A 19,634-nucleotide genomic window follows, 5' to 3' on the forward strand; every position below is an offset into this window, starting at 1 on the left:
CAAACAAAGGAAAGCTGTCACATGGAGAGCTTGCAACAAACTTTCACAAATCTGGATGTCGACACTCTATCAGTGTATCAAGGAACGACTGTTCATAATAACAGTTGAGTCTGTCCTGCTTTATGGAAGTGAAGCATATTAACCCTCACTGCGACCCATGAGAAGGGACTTGATGAATGCTACACTTGATTTCTTTCTGAATATAGGACAAATAATTTTATCTCTATGCTTCTCTTCCAAGGCTGTCAGAATTAGAAGATGTGTCAGGATTGCTGGCCACTGCTACCACCACAAAAATGAACCTGTTTACAATCTTATATGCTGTGCACCTAAACATGGAAGGCCAAAGCGGGGCAGACAAGTATGGCAGATATGTCTGTATATGTGTATACACAGTACTGTCATCTTCTTTAGTCCCCTACCGGTATCACCGGAGGAGACTATAGTTTTGCTCCTCATCTGGATTTCCATCCGTCCCACCTGTGGTTTTTCAGATTTTTTTTCCCATACCCTTTGACATTTTCAACTGAAACTTGGTACATGGCTTTATTATAAGTTACAGAACAAGTTTGAGTTTCAGCGCATTTTGTCAATTTTTCAGAGTTATGCCCTTTTTGGACTTAGGAAATATCACATCGGTAGGGGACATGTATTGGAAAGCAATTATTGCTCTTGTTACATGTTGCTTTTTCTTGTGCTTTGATTTTAATATGCTGCTCATTGTGACAGCTCCACGTCCATGTTCAGAGAGTGAGTTTCGTTGCACCAATGAAGCCTGCATTCCTGGTCGCTGGGTTTGTGATCAAGAAAATGACTGCCAAGATAACTCAGATGAGCGAGATTGTGGTAAGGTCCCATTTCTGTTGTTAGGACATATTTGTTAATGTTGTTATTGCAAATAGTAATGAGAAAGCAACTCAAAATGCAAAACCAGTCCACATCCACTTTGTACTCAAAATTTCCCCCCTCTCTTTACTGTTGCTCCTTTTGCATCCTGTTTTTGTCTGTTTTGTCCTGATCCATTCAGTGTACTCGGTCTTCCCCAAGCTTATACTATTTATACAAGTAATAATAATAAACTTGATAAAAACAACACCTTCAATTTTTTTTTTAATATTATTAACTATTTTGTCCATATTCTCATAACAAAGGTTTGGTGAAAATTTGATGACAAAAGCTTAAGTGGTAAAAAGGTTCTGGCCGACACAAACACACTTAAGCTCAAATGGTAAATATATATAGAAACACGGAAGCAATTTAAAAATCCGGTGCTCTTGCACGAATGCAGCAGCGGATGGGCTAATAAGGCCATTGCATTCTACGCGAGGAAGGAAGAGACTATGTATCGAAAGGGTGTATGTTCCTATCCCCTGTCATGTAAACAAAATAATTCCCAATTAAGGAAAATTTCCTGATAGACAAGCACTCTGCACAACATTCAGGTTAATGAGAGTCTGCTGTTCGTGTTGTGTTATGAGAGTCTTCTGTGTTCAAGCAGAGCTACTATGAGGCAGCTCTTCAGAATGTATCAGTTGTTGCCCTTGCCCCAAAAGCAGTGCACCAAAGTGTTTTGAGAATGTTTGTGATGAAATTGAATGATAATGTTGTAAATTCTGTATTTATTCCTGCAATATTGCCACCATTTTGAATTTTATTCTATCCACTAACAATGTTCCTTCCTCATTATTCACCCTAGACCTGCAGACCTGTCTCCCTGGTTATTTCCAGTGTTCTAGTGGACACTGCGTCCGAGAACTATACAGATGTGATGGGAGTCAAGACTGTGAGGACTTCTCAGATGAGCTTGATTGCCGTGAGACTTGCAAACACCAACAGCGACATGTTGAAATATGCATTTTACATTATAGGGCCAAGGAGCCACTATTTAGTTGTATCGAACATTTCACAAGTACCGAAGAGGAATGGTCACTATTTTGTGACCATATCATTTACTGATGGTATATTGACTGCACGAAGACACAAAAGTAAATTTTAATCCACCATGCTATATACCCAGCGGTGTAAGACTTATTGGTCCAAACTTCATCTTACAGCAATATAATGAGCTAAAACACTGAGCTGGAAAAATTAAAACTGACTTGAAAAAGAAAGAGGAAGCTGGAATCCTTCAACGCATGGAATGTCCCCTCAAAGCCCAGGTCTCAATATCACTGAAGCTGAATGGGACAATTTAGACAAAGAAAATATAAAAACAAATCCCAACAGCTTAGATGACCTTTCGAAGGTCTTGGAAAAAATCATGCAATACCATTCCACAAGTGTTTTAACAAAATTATTTGAAAGTGTTCCTCAAATAATTTCAATGGTTTTGAAGGTAAAGGGTGGACATACTCGCCATGAGTGTATATCATGGTACATTGTGTATGCAAATATATGTATGTTTGAATAAGATTCTCTTTTTCATAAAAAGTGTATTTGCATTGAACACAAAGTTTTAGTTTCCTTATGCATCAAAGTAGAAAAATGCAAAATGTCTAAGACTTCTGCAAAGCAGTGTACTTAATAGACAAACTCACATCTTGCTGAGGTGACATTGGAGGCTTCGAGTGTGCGTACATTTCTGAGAAATTTGCTCCTGCTGAGGAGAGGGTGGAGATTCCTGCATCATCTTGCTCAGAGGAGTGGAGCTTGCATCAATCAATCAATCAATCAAACTCAGTTTTATATAAGACTAGGCATTTTTACCCGTCACTTCGCTGATGGATTATCACCATATTATTTGCCCGAGGACATCCTCCATCTGCTTTGAAGTCAGCTAACATCACCTTCGTCAGACATCTACTTTTTCTTCTTCTTCGATTTATTAACGGCCACAATTATTCCCACGTTCTTGCGGGGTTGGCCAGGTGAAGTTTGGCTCAAGTCTTTCATGAACTGGCTGGCCAGGCCTGACGTTCGACTAGATTAGGGCAGGAATTTGTAATTTTGCCTACTCTTCATGAAGGACACTGTGGGATCTTTAACATCCTTCACCTAACGCCGGCAAATGGAACTCCCAGTTTAATGTCCATCCGAGGACCGGCACACACATTGATGAATCACCTTGCCTGTGAAACACTGGGATGACAGTTTATAGCTGGGACGGTGAGGTGAGTTGAGTGTGCTTACATCTAGGCCATCCTGCCAGCCCCATTTCACCATGCATAGGTACTGTTCTTTGGGAAACAAATCACCTTCACATTGTCTTCTTCCTTTGGACTGATTTCATGGTACATGGCTTTATTATAAGTTGCACTGTACCAGCTGGATGGGACAACCCTTGGTGCAGAACATCAAAATGTTTCTTTGAAAAAAAAACAAATCAGTAAATTATGTTCCAAGGCTTCGGAGGAGTAATGGTTAGAGTGTCTGCTCTGAATCTGGGAGGTCGGTGTGAACCCCGGCAAAGTTTCTTTTTTAGTTTTTGAAGCATATATAAACAAACAAATAAACAAAGTAATAAATATACAAATTCACTTTTGTAGTATAGATTCATTTGTGTGTAACAAGTGACTGCTGATTGCAATGTCACTCACTTGTAGTGTAACTGTGCCACAAAGGCAGTGCTCTCTGTAAGTTTGTGCAGGAATTTGAAATTTGGCAAGGGTGCTGGCACACAATCATCTACTCTTTTCTTTCTATTATTTTGACACAATGGGATATTTTATTTCAACCAATAGCCAATGCTGGAAGACACAAAACAACTTCGTTTATCAAATACACAGTAAGAATGTATCAGTCAGGAAAGTGTGTGATTTGCCACACCACTTGGATAGAACGTTGTTTGCTGACGTGGATAGATGTGATAACAATAGACTTGAATAACGATGCCAGGAAAAGCAGTCACATCGAATTGATCAGTGATGCGACCACTCGACAAGTGAATAACGATGCTGGGAAAACCGGTCACACCCAATTGGTCAGTCCCACGACCAATCAACCAGTGAAGGGAAAAACGGTCACACCCAATTGGTCAGTCCCACGACCAATTAACCAGTGAAGGGAAAAACGGTCACACCCAATTTGTCAGTCCCACGACCAATCAACCAGTGAAGGGAAAAAACGGTCACACCCAATTGGTCAGTGCCGCGACCAATCAACGAGTGAATATTGCCGACATAGCGACGGCCATGCAACCTCTATTTATTATCGTAGATATGTGATGAAGCTGAGTCTGTGGGCCCATATCTTTCACATAGCAGAGAGGTCATTGGTCTCTCTGTCACCTACCGCCTCATTTCTGGTATTTCACCCTCTACGCTCTCCGTGCTTTGTCCCTCTCCCCCACCCCAGGTTTCCACAGGGCACACATGGTCCACCTTCAACCCCCTTCTGAAACTCCCAAAATCTAGAATAAATGCCATCACTATCTCTATCTCTACCCACTTTACCCAGTCGCACCCAACTGTCCCTGGACTCTGTATCCTTTTCTCCTGACAAGGTGGAGAGCTTGCTTTCAAACCTCGAGTCAGATTCTGCAACCGGTCCAGACGGCATCAGCCCACGTGTCCTCAAAGCCTGCTCTTCTGCTCTTGCTCACCCTCTCTCTGTTCTATTCACCCTCTCATTTGCCCAAGGTCATCTGCCATCTGCTTGGAAATCTGCTAACATCACTGCCCTGCATAAAAAGGTGCAAAAACAGATCCCTGTAACTACAGACCAATCAGCCTTCTCCCAATCATCAGCAAGGTTATGGAATCCATCATCGCTTCAGACATGAAATCCTTCCTCTTCTCCAATGGCTTGATTTCCAATCATCAATTTGGTTTCAGACAAGGTCACTCTACCCTGGATATGCTGCTTCTGCTCTCCCATCAATGGATAGAGGTCCTCAATGCCAGACAGGAAATCCGAGCCGTATCCCTGGACATATCACGTGCTTTTGACACAGTCTGGCACCCTGCACTACTCACCAAACCCTCTTCCCATGGTATTCAAGGCCATCTCCACTCATGGCTCGCAGACTTCCTCTCCTGTCGCAGTCAACGTGTGGCCCTAAATGCAGTTCTTTCATCCCCTCTTCCTGTGCAGGCTGGAGTTCCTCAAGGTAGCGTTCTGGGCCCTGTTCTTTTTCTGGTTTTCATCAATGATCTTTCGGACTCTCCAGAAAATCCTCTATTTCTCTTTGCCGCCGACTCCACCCTCTGCCGTACCATCTGTCATCCCTCAGACCGGCAAGCAGCAGCTTCTTCGCTCACTGCAGATCTGGATAAAATCACAAACTGGTCCAACACGTGGAACACGTCTTTCAATCCAGACAAATCTCACACTCTCACTATGTCTCTTCGAAAGGACCGTTTAGAAAACCCCCCCATCCACTTTCTCAACAATCCTCTGGAAGAAGTCTTTTCTTTCAAGCTTCTGGGTCACACTATCTGCCATGACCTTTCCTGGGAAAGTCACATTTCCAACCTCGCCTCAAAAGCCAGTCGCCGACTGGGAATCCTCCGTCGTGCAAAGTCCTTCCTCGGCCCTCTTGAGCTCCTGACCACTTACAAAGCTTTTGTCCACAGCCTGATGGAGTACTGCTCTCCCCTCTGGGCTGGTGCTCCTGCCTCCCACCTTTCTCGGCTTCACGCTGTCGAAACCAGGGCATTTAAGATCAACGGCATCTCCCGCAATGAAGCTGAGTCTTTGGGCCTCTCACTCAATCACCGCAGGTTGGTTGGTGGTCTTTCTGTCTTCTACCGACTCCTCTCCAGCCTTGCCCCCCCCTGCTCTCTCTGCGATTTGTCCCCACCACATTTCCACAGGGCGCTCAAGGTCCGCCAACAACCCCCTTCTGGTAAAACTACCAAAATCACGAATCACTGCTCATCTTCACTCTTTCATTCCTCTTTTTCCCCGCCTTTGGAATAAACTTCCTCACTCTATTCTTTCCCATTCTTCCCTCCAGGCTTTCAAAACAGCTGTTCACCACTACCTCTTATCTTCCCCCATCCAAATCCTCGATCTTTTCTACCCCCGATAATCCGCCCAAGCCCACTTCCTTCAATTCCCCTGCTTTCCTTCCTGAAAGTCCCTGTAATGTCCATCTTCTCTTCGCCATGTTCCCCGTCCCATCCCCATCCCTCTCCCTTCCACAGTTCACCTAATGTGTCTGTTCCCCACTGTTTTGTCCCTTCCACTCCCGCCCCTCTTGTCTCATGCCTCCTTGCTGTGAGTTGTGTGTTAGCTCTCATACGAGCCTCGACCAAGGTATACAAAAAAAAAATGCTCATCTCCACTCATTCATGCCTCTTTTTTTCACCTGTGGAAGTAACTTCCACATCCTCTTTCATCTCATTCTTCCCTACAAGTCTTCAAGATAGTTGTTCACCACTATCTCAGATCAATCCCCACCCAAAACCATGATCCTTTCCACTGCCTTTAACTCCCCTTTCCTCCGACTCCACCTTTCCAAATTTCCAGTTTTTCCTTCTGGATAATTTGCTTCTGCATTCATCTTGTCCACCACGTGTGTCCTCCCCTAGTCATCATTCTTTCCCACATCCCTTATTTGTCCAAGTTTCCCTCTATTTGTCCCTCAACCCTGCTGCTGGTGTTTTCCCCCTCTTTCTGCTCTTCCTGATCTTTCCCCCTCTTTCTGATCTTGCTCTTCCTGCTTGTTCTGTCACATCCTGATCCATTCTGTCTTCAAGCTCCTCCATGAGCCTTGACTTTGCATACAAAAAAAATGTTTGCATTTCTGCAGCTCACAGTCTCAATGGCATTTCCTCATTGACATGGAATGTCACACCTCACTTAAGAATAGGGTCTGGCGATATATCGATATACCGGTTATATCGATATAATTTTTCATATCAATATACCAGTTGGAGTTCTGAATATAATGGTGTACCAAAAAAAATCGGTATGAAAAAAAACCCCGGTATATCACCAATTAATTGAAGAGAGGTGTTTACGATGTTTAAATACTGCACATGATCTTAAAAGCCTTGATCCACTCAGCATCTCGGCTAAACATGGAACAGGAACAGTGAAACGTATAACGTCAAGACGTAGCAGGAAATAAGTGCAGTAGGTTTTAACTTTTAAACCTCAGCATTCGAGCTCAACAGCTCCCTACAAGCAATCACGTTTTTCTTTGCCCTCGCAGTTTTTAAAGCAATTGCCAATTGCTAAGTTATATGAATCAGGTGTGCTTTAGAAACCCTGTGCAGAATTGGTGATCTGTGATAGTGATACCGGTATGAAGGCGATACCGGTGTGGTGGAACATAACTCAATTTCCACAATTTGAATCAGCATACCAAAGGAGAATCTTTAATTTCATATATACGGAGGAAGAACATTGAATGATTCACTGAAACATTCGAATGGACTTCACTGGAACAAAAGCCCGGAGCAATTCTTCTTGTATACAATTTGACATTCCAAAGAATGGGAGGGTAAGACATTTGGCAACTCAACTACAGGATTAGCTGATAAGCACTCGGCAAAAGAACTCAAAACTGCAATACGTGTCCACTTTTGGGTGGGAGGGAGAGAATGACACAATCGTGGCAAAAGTTTGCAGTGTTATCAACCAGGTCACCCTGTTTCAAAGTAAGATATTCCTTTTATCAATATGTAGGTCAAAAGACTCTTGGGTAAAGGGAAACATTACTGACAGCCAATTCGACTATAGCACAAAAATTAAATTTATAAAGTACCAGCAACAATTATAATTGAGAACTACGTGAATATAATTATTTTTCTTCCACACCGGTATGAAGGCAATACTGGTATGAAAGGGATGCCGGCACAGCATTCCGCTATCGTCATACCGGTATGGCTATCGCGATGGATTCGGACCTGTGCCGGTTACCAATACTGATCTCACTTTAAAACAAAATCATTTTTAATACAAATTAAAATTGGAAGTAAAATAACCGTTCTCATAATAGGGAAAAAAAAAGCCTCATGTGGTAATACTTTAAAAAAAATTACCGTGTGTCAATGATGTGTATGTCACATATGAATACGTAATAGACCATTGGACCATTGCATATTTTTGGAACCTGCATAAAAAAAATTTTAATACATATATTTTAAATAATACCGATATACCGGTATATCGATATCGAAAAAAGAATCGATACCGATGAAGCCTACTTAAAAAATAAAACAACACTTGCCTAGAAAGAGATAAACAACGGAGGATTGGGGTGAGGTGGAGGGAGATCTACATCCAAAAAACGGGGACACAGTTGAGGTGCAAACCTCAGATATGGGACACAATAAATCCAGCTTTCATAATCCCATTAAATCTTAAACTTAAACTTGTTTCATTGTGACCTAATTGTAGTGATCCAAGTATTGAGAAGTAACAATCTTAATACTGGGTAGGTCCACCTCCAGCACCAATCACTGCATCAAGGTCTAGGAAGTATATTTACAGTACTCTGAGTAGCTTGAAACTGATTGTGTTGATGGGTCATGCGATTGTATGGGTCTTGAGCGAGAGTCATTATTGGAATCTCTCTTGTTGATCCAGTTGCTAGATAATGTATTCTGAGGTCATAAACAGTTCCTCTCCTCATGTTAAAGGGCCTTACAACATTGATAATGGAAGCTGTAACCTTGTTCTCCAAAATACTGTTTTACTATGAGTAGATTGGAAGTATGCTTTGGATCATTGTCTTGTTGGAAAATGAATCCTCTTTGATTTCCACTTGGAATTGCATGGTGCTGCAGGATCTGCTTGTACTTCTCTTTTGTTGGCGTCCAATTGATTTTAACAAGGGTTTCTATACCAGAAGCTGAGATACAACCCCAGACAGTCACAGAACCTCCCCAGTGTTTAACAGTCGGCTGCAAATATTGCGTGTCATAACTTTCCCCAGGTCTTCGGCACACTAACTTGTGTCTCGCAGATGCAAAAGTTTTAAATAGAGATTCATCAGATCAGAGTACCCAATTCCATTGTTCAGTTACTCAATCTAGATATTGTCTTGGAAATTTCAATGTTTTCACTTTATTCTGTGGTCTCGGTAGTGGGTTCTTTCCTGAAACTCTGTCATGGAGACCTGCTGCAATCAGCCTTCCGTACATAGTGCTGAATCAGATGTTAATGTTCATGCCTGCTCTCTTTTCATTTGTCAGCTGCTGACTTGATTTTCTTCTATCGCCTAAGCTGAGCAACTTCAGATGCTTGTTGCTCAGCTTAGGCGATAGAAGAAAATGACAGTTTATAGCTGGGTCGAGATTCAAGCACAGACTAGACAGCTTAGAGGTGAGTGTGCATACCCCATTGCTCAAGGATATCCTGCCAGCCTACAGTGACATTTCTATTAAAAAAAGAATGAGGTATCTTTCCAACGTAAACATTCCCTATGGCAGACATTGTTTAATTACTCTGTAAAGTTGTATTCAAAAGGCTATTGTGATAAAAGGTGTATTTATACAGGATAATGTTCATTATTTTTAACATTCCCCACCCTCACCCCTACCCCCCTTTTCACCCCCTTCTTCCTCCACAGCAACACGATACCCCAATGGCTCCTGGTGCAATGATTTAAAGTTTCAATGTAAAAATCACATCTGTATCTCACTACAGTGGGTATGCGATGGCGACAATGATTGTGGTGATTCCTCCGACGAAGATCTAAATCTGTGCTGTAAGTTTGTCTGTTTTATAGCTCCTCTTGGTCCAATGAACTTTATTTGTCTTTCAGCGTACAACTTGGAACATGTTTTATTTTTATGTTGTTATGTGAGCAGTGAATGTGGAGTGTCAACATCCAACTCGTTTCCGCTGTGACAACAACCGTTGCATCTACTCCCATGAACTGTGCAATCAGGTTGATGATTGTGGCGATGGCAGTGATGAAAATGACGACAATTGTAAGTCAGGCTACATAAGTCATTCACAGCTTGGCAATCCCCAAACTAAGCTAGACCATTTAACTCGAGCACAAAGACACAGAAATGATGTTATCTATCCACCTACCTATATACTTTATCGATCTATTGTTACATTTGTGTGGGTGGTGGGATTAGATATTACCATAGAGCAGATAGGAATGTATGGAATAGCATGGTCCATGTATGAGTAGTTAGCCAATCTTGATGTAGTGAGTAGGGACACGTCAGCTTAAGGAATGTTTTGTTTGAATGTGCACAATACAGGGGGTGTGGTACATGGTAATAATTACTTGGGGATTATGGTTAAGGAGATTGTGCATGTTACCCCGATGTAAACCTTTACTGAGGGTGCCGGGAGACAGACAAGAGAGGAAGAGAGGGGTGGGGCTATAGACGCCTTCCAGGGGTGAAGTGTTGCCCGGGGAGATGAGGGAGAAAGAGAGAAATGTGGAGGAAAGGTGAGAGTTCTGAGGCGAACACAATGGAGAGAGTTTCTTTGAATTAGAGAGAGGATTGTAAAAGTCTGAGGAGAACGGTAAAAGGAGAACTGAGGAGTTTGGAGGAAGAAAGAGAGTTCTGAGGCGAACATGACTGAGAGTTTTCTCTGAGGAGAGCTGAGAGGAGATCATTCTGCTTGCCCACCTCTGCCTGTTTTCGTCGTCCCTGGATCCTGCTGTGTGCCATCACTGCCTCTTCGTTTCTCCATCATCAGCTCGCCTCATAATTGCCTGCTCGTCCACCAGCAGCTGGGTCTCCAGTTTTGTCCATTTCCCATCTGTGATTGAGTCTGGAGTGTGGCATCATAGCTTTTATTCTCGTTGTGAATAATTATTTATTAATTGTATTCCATTCCTTCCCTCCCAACCCACCTTCCTCTCCTCCGTCGCGATTCCACAATTCCCTGGTTCTTTTTATTTGTTTATGATTCGGGAATACACCCGTTGGTTTTAAAAGAGCTAAGGTTCTCGTGTCTCTCATATCGATCCACCAGCGCATTGTTCGCCATAATTCAGAACATCTCCACTGGAATTAAAACCATTTGGTACATCGTGGGATTTTAACCTCCCGCTGCGACGAGCTCATTGTTAGTTGAGCCATTGATGCAACACTATCCATTATATGTATAGTATTTATTGAATTAATAACAATCTACCACTCTCTCCTCTCTCCTCACCTCGCTCTCATCCTCTCTCCATTCTCCTCATTCCCCTTCTGTTTCTTTTTCAGTAGCTAATCATGCCTCCCATTATTTACCATTTATTTCCAGTTTCCCTTTTTCAAAGGAAAGAAAATAAAACAATCCCACCACTGAAACAAAACGAGAGTTCAGAGAACACGATACCCCACGCAGTGTTCAATTATTTACAGCAGTGCATTGCGGTTCACAGGGTTAACATTCTTGAAAATCCCCATGAACCACAAATCCGCAAACTAAGCAGTAATATAGGGGGGCAAGTTCAAGAATCTGCGCACGTTATGTATGGGACATTCAGAAATTTTACCCTTCTGAAAAACAATTAAAATAGTCATTGATTGAAGTGATTTTTATTCTGTTGGGCATCTGCCAGGAGAATACCCACAATAATTTATATGCCATTAGTCCTTGGTATGATTATGTAATAAAAGAAAACATGGTGCATTACGTATGAGACAACAAGAAACATGATTTTTTCAAAGAAATATGTTCAAATTCAAAGTTCTCTGAAAGTATTTTAATCATTCATGAGAATTTTCAGTGTGGAGAAAGTTGAAACACTTGTGTAACTCATCACAAATTCTCTTACAGAAAAAATACACAGTGATCAAGAGAGATTAATTAGTGTTAACGAAGGACACGTTACGTATGGGACAAAATTATCCATCGGCTTTACATGCAACATACACATTGTTGATGTAAATTGCCTTTCATAACACAATCAGCAGGCTTGAGCATATTTTAACACAAATATCCAACATTTAACTGTTAGAAACTCAGCAATTCATGGAGTAGCATATGAATCAAAGTGATCGTCTGATTATTAAGTAATAAAAATGCAAAATTATTTTAAATTTGAATCATATAACCATGGTTTGCAAGTACGAATGAAGAGAATGAAATGCGCAACTTTATTGTGGACAAACACAAAAATGTACCATGTAGAATGATTAAACCCAGACAGGACACACAGGACAGATCTGTTTTAGTGTGTGTACAAGGAATGAAAATAAACAAAATAAGTTGCATTGAGTAATTTGTTGGTAATTAATTTTTTTTTAATGCTCATACAGATTTTTGTTTTCATTTGTCTCAGGACCTCAGGGCTTTTGTACATTCAATGGAAGTAATTGTACGTTGATGTAAACATTTATCAACTAGACTGAAACTATCAAACCTGGAAATGTCGTTATAATATGGACGACTTCCACTTACACAAGGGAATAGAAGAAGGTATTAATTTTGTGCAAAAGGGAAATATATATTCCAGTATGTTTCATAGAAAAACCAGAAACTTAGAGGTGCCCGAAATAATGAAAAACAAAAACTCATATCTTCTTCAAAAGGAGGTTACACCTCTCCCTCATCAGCTGTGCTGCTGATGTAGTCCCCCCTGTTTTCAGTAAGCTCGTACTCATTTTGCCGACCTCAGAAGTATGACAGGTTGAGGCAACCCACCTGGTGTTATTTATCGGCACGACAGGGGCTGAACTCAAGACCCTAAGATCTTAAGCCAGCCACCTTATTCTTTAAGCCAACACCAGGCTTATTTTCCTGTATAAAGAACATAAAATAAAGTTAATTTTCTTGAGTTCTTAAAATCATGAAATTTACTTTAATAATAATGATAATAAACTTGATCCAATAATGCGATGGTGATGTTGATTGATGTTGATGATGGCGATGATAAAGATGAGTTGATGGAGATGATGGTACATAAAGCCATTATGGCAGAATTTTCTTTTACCCAAAACACATGCCATGCCCTCTAATACTATATATTGATATATTATATTATTATGGTTCTTGGGAGTATTATGAAGACGATTTGTTTCATACAATCTTCATGTATATCATTTAATTTAAATAAAGATTTAAAGAGGTTTCCAGGCATGTAAATAAAAAACATCATGTGTTTTACTGCCATTTCCCCCAGTGTCTATTAGACCACCCCAACACTTTACAATAGTTCTTCGTGCCTGTTGTATGTGTCCATTATGACATCCTTAGAAAGCGTGAGTTTCCCGTTTCAAATTATTTTCAATTTTGGCTGATTGCCAGGCAGGCAGACAGAGTAAAAATATTATCTCACTCCACTCTGCGCGTGTGCGATCGCGATGAATTCAGAGCCAAAGTGTACTTACTGTAAAATAAGAGACTTGTCTTCATATTCATGCTCCGATTCGTGTTCAAAATATAACATTTGATTTAAATAAGTTGTTCCTCGATCATAAATTGACGTTCATAAACAGATAAGATGGACGAATATTAATCAATTGCTTTACCCTCCTTTTTGCTTTGTGTGCGTGGGGTAACAAAAACGACAACAAAGAACAATCCACTTGCAGACCAACAGCATCAAACTTCCAAGTGTAGCTGGTTAGCATTGTGTATCCTATGCACAACATACTGTGTTGTAGTTTATCACATACCCTTGGATTCGATATTGTTTGGGTGGAAATGCATGTGTTATGGAGATACGGTAGAGGGAGGAAAGATAGGCAGAACAGGCAGTATTTTCTGCATCTATTTTTACTTGTATTTCTTTGTGATAAAACAGGTGGACACAGGGCATAGAACATGTAGATGAGCAGGATTATCAAGAGTAGAAAGGATATCAGGTAGCTCAAGGAAACGACTTTGGTGAGAGTTTGAAAACAAGAGAGGTCTAATGAAAGGAAAGCACAGTTAACAACTTGCTCATGTCTGACCTATCCATTCCCAACTCCAATGACAAAAGAGAGCAAAAAACAAGAGCAATAGAGCTCCAAGGAAGGGTTAACACCCTCTTTATCTCCAATGAAGGGTTAATGCCCGAAACATCAGCTTCTCCTTGCTTCCACCGGCAGTTAGCATACCTCAATCAATATCCTGTTCATGATTTTGTTCATTGTTCTGCCTGTCTGCTATAGTAGATCGACACAGTTTTTTGTTGTACATTTGTGAAACAATATCAAGCCAGCTGGTGAGGTGGCAATTAAAATATCCACAGTTTGGCCATATTGTCGACGTATGAACTAAATACTTAATGCACACACCAATTCTAATCTATACCTATTGAAGGCAATTTTAAGTTACAAACTCCAAACTCGGGGGTAGAAATACAACTTTGTGTGGGGGTTAACATAGGCTATGTGGCCGCGGCCTCACGCAGGGGTGAGGGGGAGGGGCGTAAATTCTCTATATGAATGTTACCCTGTAGCACCACCTGGTAGTGGTGGCAGAGGGTATTACAATATCTGAATTTCCTTTGGCTTCAAAGTGCAACTTATTCACGTTTCTCTTCCCATGCAATGCCAGGTAAATCGACTTGTAATTGATATTATCTTCATGAATGAAATGGCTGAACCAAAATATGTATTTAGCCATTACTCCAGTTGAAATACTGTTCCATTTTCATTTTATTTTTCATTTTTTGTCTTCTTTTTTTATGGATAAGCACTGCAAAAAACAAAAACATTGCCCACTTGTACCATGAAAGCACACAGTATCAAAAATACAAATGAGAGAATAATAATAATAATAATAATAATAATAATAATAATATATTGAAAAACAAGGTGATAGAATCATACATACAAAAGAACATTATCATAAGTATACTGTATTAGACTTTTTAAGATATTTATGTGCTCTGGAGCAGAAAGCCTTGATCCCGGATGTTGTTGGGTGGCCGACAGTGGCATCTGGTAAACTGTTCCACACTGGTATTATTGCGGGCATATAGGAGCGGGCATATAGGAGCGGTCATACTGAATAAGTGACCAGTGACCCACTCTATGTCTTGCCAGTAAGTCACTACACAGCATAGCTTCCAAAGAAAGCACTTGCTCTGGTGAACCTTGATGGAATCCATGATGGAGGTAGCATGGTCTTCAGAAGTGCTGGAACTTCTTCTGTGTGCAGTCAGTACATTAGACCCAGACCTGCTACAGTTCTCCTGTGCAGTAGGGAATCAATATTTAATTCCTCTAGAGGGGCCTTGATACGTACAGCACGACGTTGCACATCATCCAGCTTTTTAAGATACATGGCACTTGCAGACATCCATACGAGGGGAGCATATTCCATTGTGCTCCAGACATGGACTTTGTACATTTGAGCTCAGCCAAGCGGATCCAAGTATGGAGCAGTACTGCGAAGGGCACTCACTCTTTGTCCAACTCTAATGGCGATGGAGTTCACATGAGACTGGAAACCCAAGCTCCGGGAGAACCTGACTCCAGGTATGTCAAGCTCATGTACATGCTGCAAGGGCTTGCCACCCATGAAGAACTCTGGAGGATGCTCACTTGGTAGTCATCTACTGAGAGACACAACCTTGCATTTCTCAGTGGCAAACAGGACATTCCATTTCTTTCCCCACTCATAGATCTTCTGTAGGTCTTTGCTCAGAGAAATGGTGGCATTCACTTAATTGAGCATGCAGTAGATGGTACCATCATCAGCATTGAGGCAGGTAGGGTCATGCAGGTTGTTGCACAGATTGTTAATGTAGACTAGAAACAAGGTGAGCCCAAGAATTGATCCTTGAGGATCTGATGCATTCATTGGAGTTGGTTTGGATGTTTGGCCATTAACCACTACCTGGATACATCTGTCTATCAAGTAGTTGGATAACCACTGTAATAGCTGCCCTCCAACTCCATGAGCAATCAGCTTGACCAGCAAACCTTTGTGCCATACTCTATCAAATGCAGCTTTGATGTGAAGTGCTACAATTGTACCCTCCTGACGTCCGGTGAGACGAGGCATCCACTCACGACTCAGATATGTGAGTAAATCGGAGGCTGAGTGGCCGGGATGGAAGCCAAGCTGATTGTTGCTGATGAGGTCATTTCCAATGAGATGTTTCCTCAGTGTGGTGTTGACGACTCTCTCCATGACTTTGCTGATGCGGCTTCGGAGACTAATGGGAATATTAATGTCTGGAACGGAGCAAGAGTTCTTCTTATTCACTGGCACTACATTGGCTATCTTCCAGGAGAAAGGGAAGTGGCCATGGCTAAAGCAGAAATTAAACAGTTTGGCAAAAGGTATGGCAAGGGCTGATGCACACTCTTTGAGAACTCTATTTCCAATTCCGTCAGGTCCAGATGCCTGATTTATGTCTAGCTTCTGCAGGTTCCGTCTGATGTCACGGGGCTGGAACTTTACTGTCTAAGTGAATGTTGGTGCGAGCTGTGGAATCGGGAGGGTCATTTTTCAGCGTAACCAATTGCACACTTTGATGCAAAATAATCGCAGAAGATATCTGCTTTCTCCGAGAGGTGGCAAAGGTCTGACCATCCTTCTGCAATGTTGGGGACACTAGAATGTCATCCTTTCCCTTGCATCCTCTTCATTGCCCACCACCAATCATGGTGTTTGGTTACTCCAGAGGTCAGTCGATCTTTTGTTCTCTGGAAGTGTTGTCTTTTTGCCTTCTTCTCCACTTTCTGATAGTTCTGCCTTGCCCCTCTCAGGCCATCATGGGTAACAGAACATGGGCTCTTGTTCCAGTTGGTATACGCCAGACAGACACCTGTTCAACCATTCGGCAAGCCTCAGGAAACCAGGGAATGTCGGTTAGGAGATATGCTGTCCTTTATCGATTCAGAAAAAGAAATATTGTATGAATAAGCACTAAACATGCTTTATTATTGTTAAAATCGTCTTATAATAAAATTTTAAAAAGACTTTAAGGCCTGGTCACACCTTGACGTTTTAGCCGACGTATGCCGATTTTTTAATTTTTTTTCTAAAACGCTGGCACACGTTGAATACGTTATGGGTAAGTTTTGATAACATTGAGAGCACGCTGAAAAACACTGCCATACGTCATTGTACGTTGGCTTTAAACGTTGTACTTTTCGGTTGTCCTCAAATTTTTTCATGCTTGAAATTTCACGACGTATGCCGGCGTATGACTCACACGTTCCGCTACGCTGGCCACAAGTTGTATGCACGGGCTGCGATCGTTGACAGACGTCAACACATGCTACTTGTAAGTTAATCATAAGTGGAGACACGCCGAGGTAATGTTTAGCGTACCCGAAACTTATTTCTAACCTATGATTAACGTGTTGTTGGCACGTTACGCGATCGTTGCCACACATCAACAGACGTTACTTTTAAGTTACTCATAGGCTGAAAGACGTCGGTATAATGGATCGTCCTTGCATCAGCGTCCACGGCCACGGCCAGGACACTTATTTGCAGCATTCTTCAAACTTTTCTTCGGCATGACCAGGATGTTCACACTTCGATGTCTAGCTTGGCTATGATTCCAATTGTCCATCAGCAGCGTCTATTTAAAATAGTCGAGTTTGAGCGTTTTAACACGTTCAGAAGAAACGCTTCAAATTTCAAAACCCCAGCGTCAAAAAACAAAGGCGAGTGACAGCAATTTAAATCGCTCATTGTAAACAATGAAAATAGCAGAGTGGTACCGTTTAAAAGTCGTTGAGTGTAAAAAAAAATCCAATTGTTGAGCGCAAGCGTCTACTTTCAATAGTCGAGTTTGAGCGATTTAACACGTTCAATAGAAACGATTAAAATTTCCGAGCGCCAGCGTCAAAAAACAAAGGCGAGTGACAGCAATTTAAATCGTTCATTGTAAACAATGAAACTAGCTGAGTGGTACCGTTTAAAAGTCGTTGAGTGTAAAAAAAATCCAATTGTTGAGCGCAAGCGTCTACTTTCAATAGTGGAGATGCAGCCATTTAAATCGTTGAGTGGCAGCCTATGAACCTACCCGTGGACACGCGGACGCAAGGACGATCCATCATAACCCACACCCTCCCCCTCACACCCACCTACTACTGCCAACATGAACAAACTACTACTAATACTAATACTAATACTAATACTAATACTGATACTGATACTGATACTGTTACTGCTGACATGGACATCGACTCAAAAAGGACTCGAAAACACTGTTGGGTTCCCCTTTTATGAACACCATTTTTATATACCAATTCCCAAAACCACTGGGAACACGTCTTTATATGGCAGTTGTAAGTTAGAAACACGTTCATTTTTTTTTTGTCGACCGGAAGACGTCATTGGAATACGTCTACATACGTCGATGCGTGTTGGGACTACGTAAAGAATTGGTTCAAAGCACGTCAAACATAAGTTAGAAATAAGTTTCGCGTAAAAAAGACATTACCGCGACGTGTTTCGACTTATGAGTAGCTTATAAGTCGCCTTTGTGGACGTGTGTAAGCGTCCACATATCGTGTGTAAAACTTATCCCCATCGCATGCGGAACGTGTGTCATACGCCGAGTACGTCGTAAAATTTTGAACATGTTTAAAATTTCTTGACGTACTCTACTTACTACGACGTATGATAGCGTACTTTAGCGTTCTACTCACGAATACCAAACTTACTCATACCGTATTTGACGTGCCCCCAACGTTTTAGACACATTTTTCTTAGGTCGGCATACGCTGGCAAGATCGCCAGGGTGTGACCGCGATGTTGTCACTTCCATTTATACGGCAGTTATGATTCGAATCGTTGTGCGTCAGCCTTTTAATAGGCTACGTCACGACATCGTCGGCGATGCGTGCAACGCGCTATGCCGAAGTTAGACTATCGTTGGGCATCAGTTGTGTAGGCCGACAACAGGTTCAGCATTCGTTGGTATAAGTCATCTATAACACAACGAAACGTTCTGTGTCCATTACTAATATGTTATGCATACGACCAACTCGTTATGAATACGTCCGAATCTTAAAAAAAAACATCAAAAGTTCAACGTCAGCCAGCGTTTTACATACATTTTAATACGTTGCCATCGCTGGCTAAAACGTCAAGGTGTGACCGGGCCTTTAATGAATGAGGAATCAAGGTTTCATGTTGCCTCAAAAGCATTGGCCAGAAAAGTTAGGTCTATGAATGGGAGGAATGAAATGAGATGTCAGAATTGAACATGTCGAAGATGAATCCAAGTCTTTCTCCAAGTTCTCTTGTTATAATGTTTGTTATTCATCGTTTTCAATGTCATTTCAGGTAAAGAACCCACCTTTGCTCCATGCACAGTGAACGAGTTTAAATGTAGTAACAAACGCTGCATTCCCTTGGACACATTGTGCAACGATTACAATGATTGTGGAGACTTTACAGATGAAGCGGGATGCAGTATGTACTTCCTTCTCATTTCCTCGGGCTCCATCAATTCAGTGGCTACTGTGTCATTAATACTTTTCATCATTGCAATGTCACACATGGTTCGTTTGCGTGCAAATGGAAACGATTAAATGAGTTGTTTCAATAAAAGAGATATGTTCGAATGAAGAAGGCATTGGAATGAACATTTTCATGGAGGTGTGTGTGGAGATTATTGGGCTGTGGTTCAGCATTATATTGGATTCATTTGGCTATTCTAGAACAAATTCCCAAACACAAAGGAAAAGGAATGTAATACCTACTTGTTATTGGTTTTTTGCATACAAAGTCGAGGTTCATGGAGAAGTTAGGAACATTACAGCTCGAACACAGTGGAAAGTGGGGGAAATACTCAATGACAGGGTAGAGGGACAGTTGTAGGAAACATTAGCGAAGGGAAAAATGAGAGCAAGGGTGAGGGGAAGAAGAAA

The 19,634-nt window shown here is 41.4% G+C and overlaps 1 protein-coding gene across 3 annotated transcripts in view; it reads left to right on the forward strand.

The window, feature by feature from the left end:
- LRP2 (LDL receptor related protein 2) overlaps nt 1-19,634 on the forward strand; it is a 350,948-nt gene that overhangs the window by 266,093 nt on the left and 65,221 nt on the right. For 2 of the 3 annotated variants that reach the window (XM_085883668.1, XM_085883669.1), the window contains 5 exons: nt 730-846; nt 1,697-1,813; nt 9,464-9,601; nt 9,705-9,827; nt 19,048-19,176. In XM_085883668.1, the coding sequence (XP_085739794.1) occupies nt 730-846; nt 1,697-1,813; nt 9,464-9,601; nt 9,705-9,827; nt 19,048-19,176 (624 nt within the window). Of the gene's footprint in view, nt 1-729; nt 847-1,696; nt 1,814-9,463; nt 9,602-9,704; nt 9,828-19,047; nt 19,177-19,634 lie in introns of those variants that run through there. The other variant, XM_085883670.1, reaches the window with a different exon arrangement.

This window comes from Eptatretus burgeri, chromosome 1 (genome assembly GCF_056783735.1).
Source record: "Eptatretus burgeri isolate ZD-2024b chromosome 1, Ebu_testis_v1, whole genome shotgun sequence".
Classification (NCBI taxonomy): Eukaryota; Metazoa; Chordata; class Myxini; order Myxiniformes; family Myxinidae; genus Eptatretus; species Eptatretus burgeri.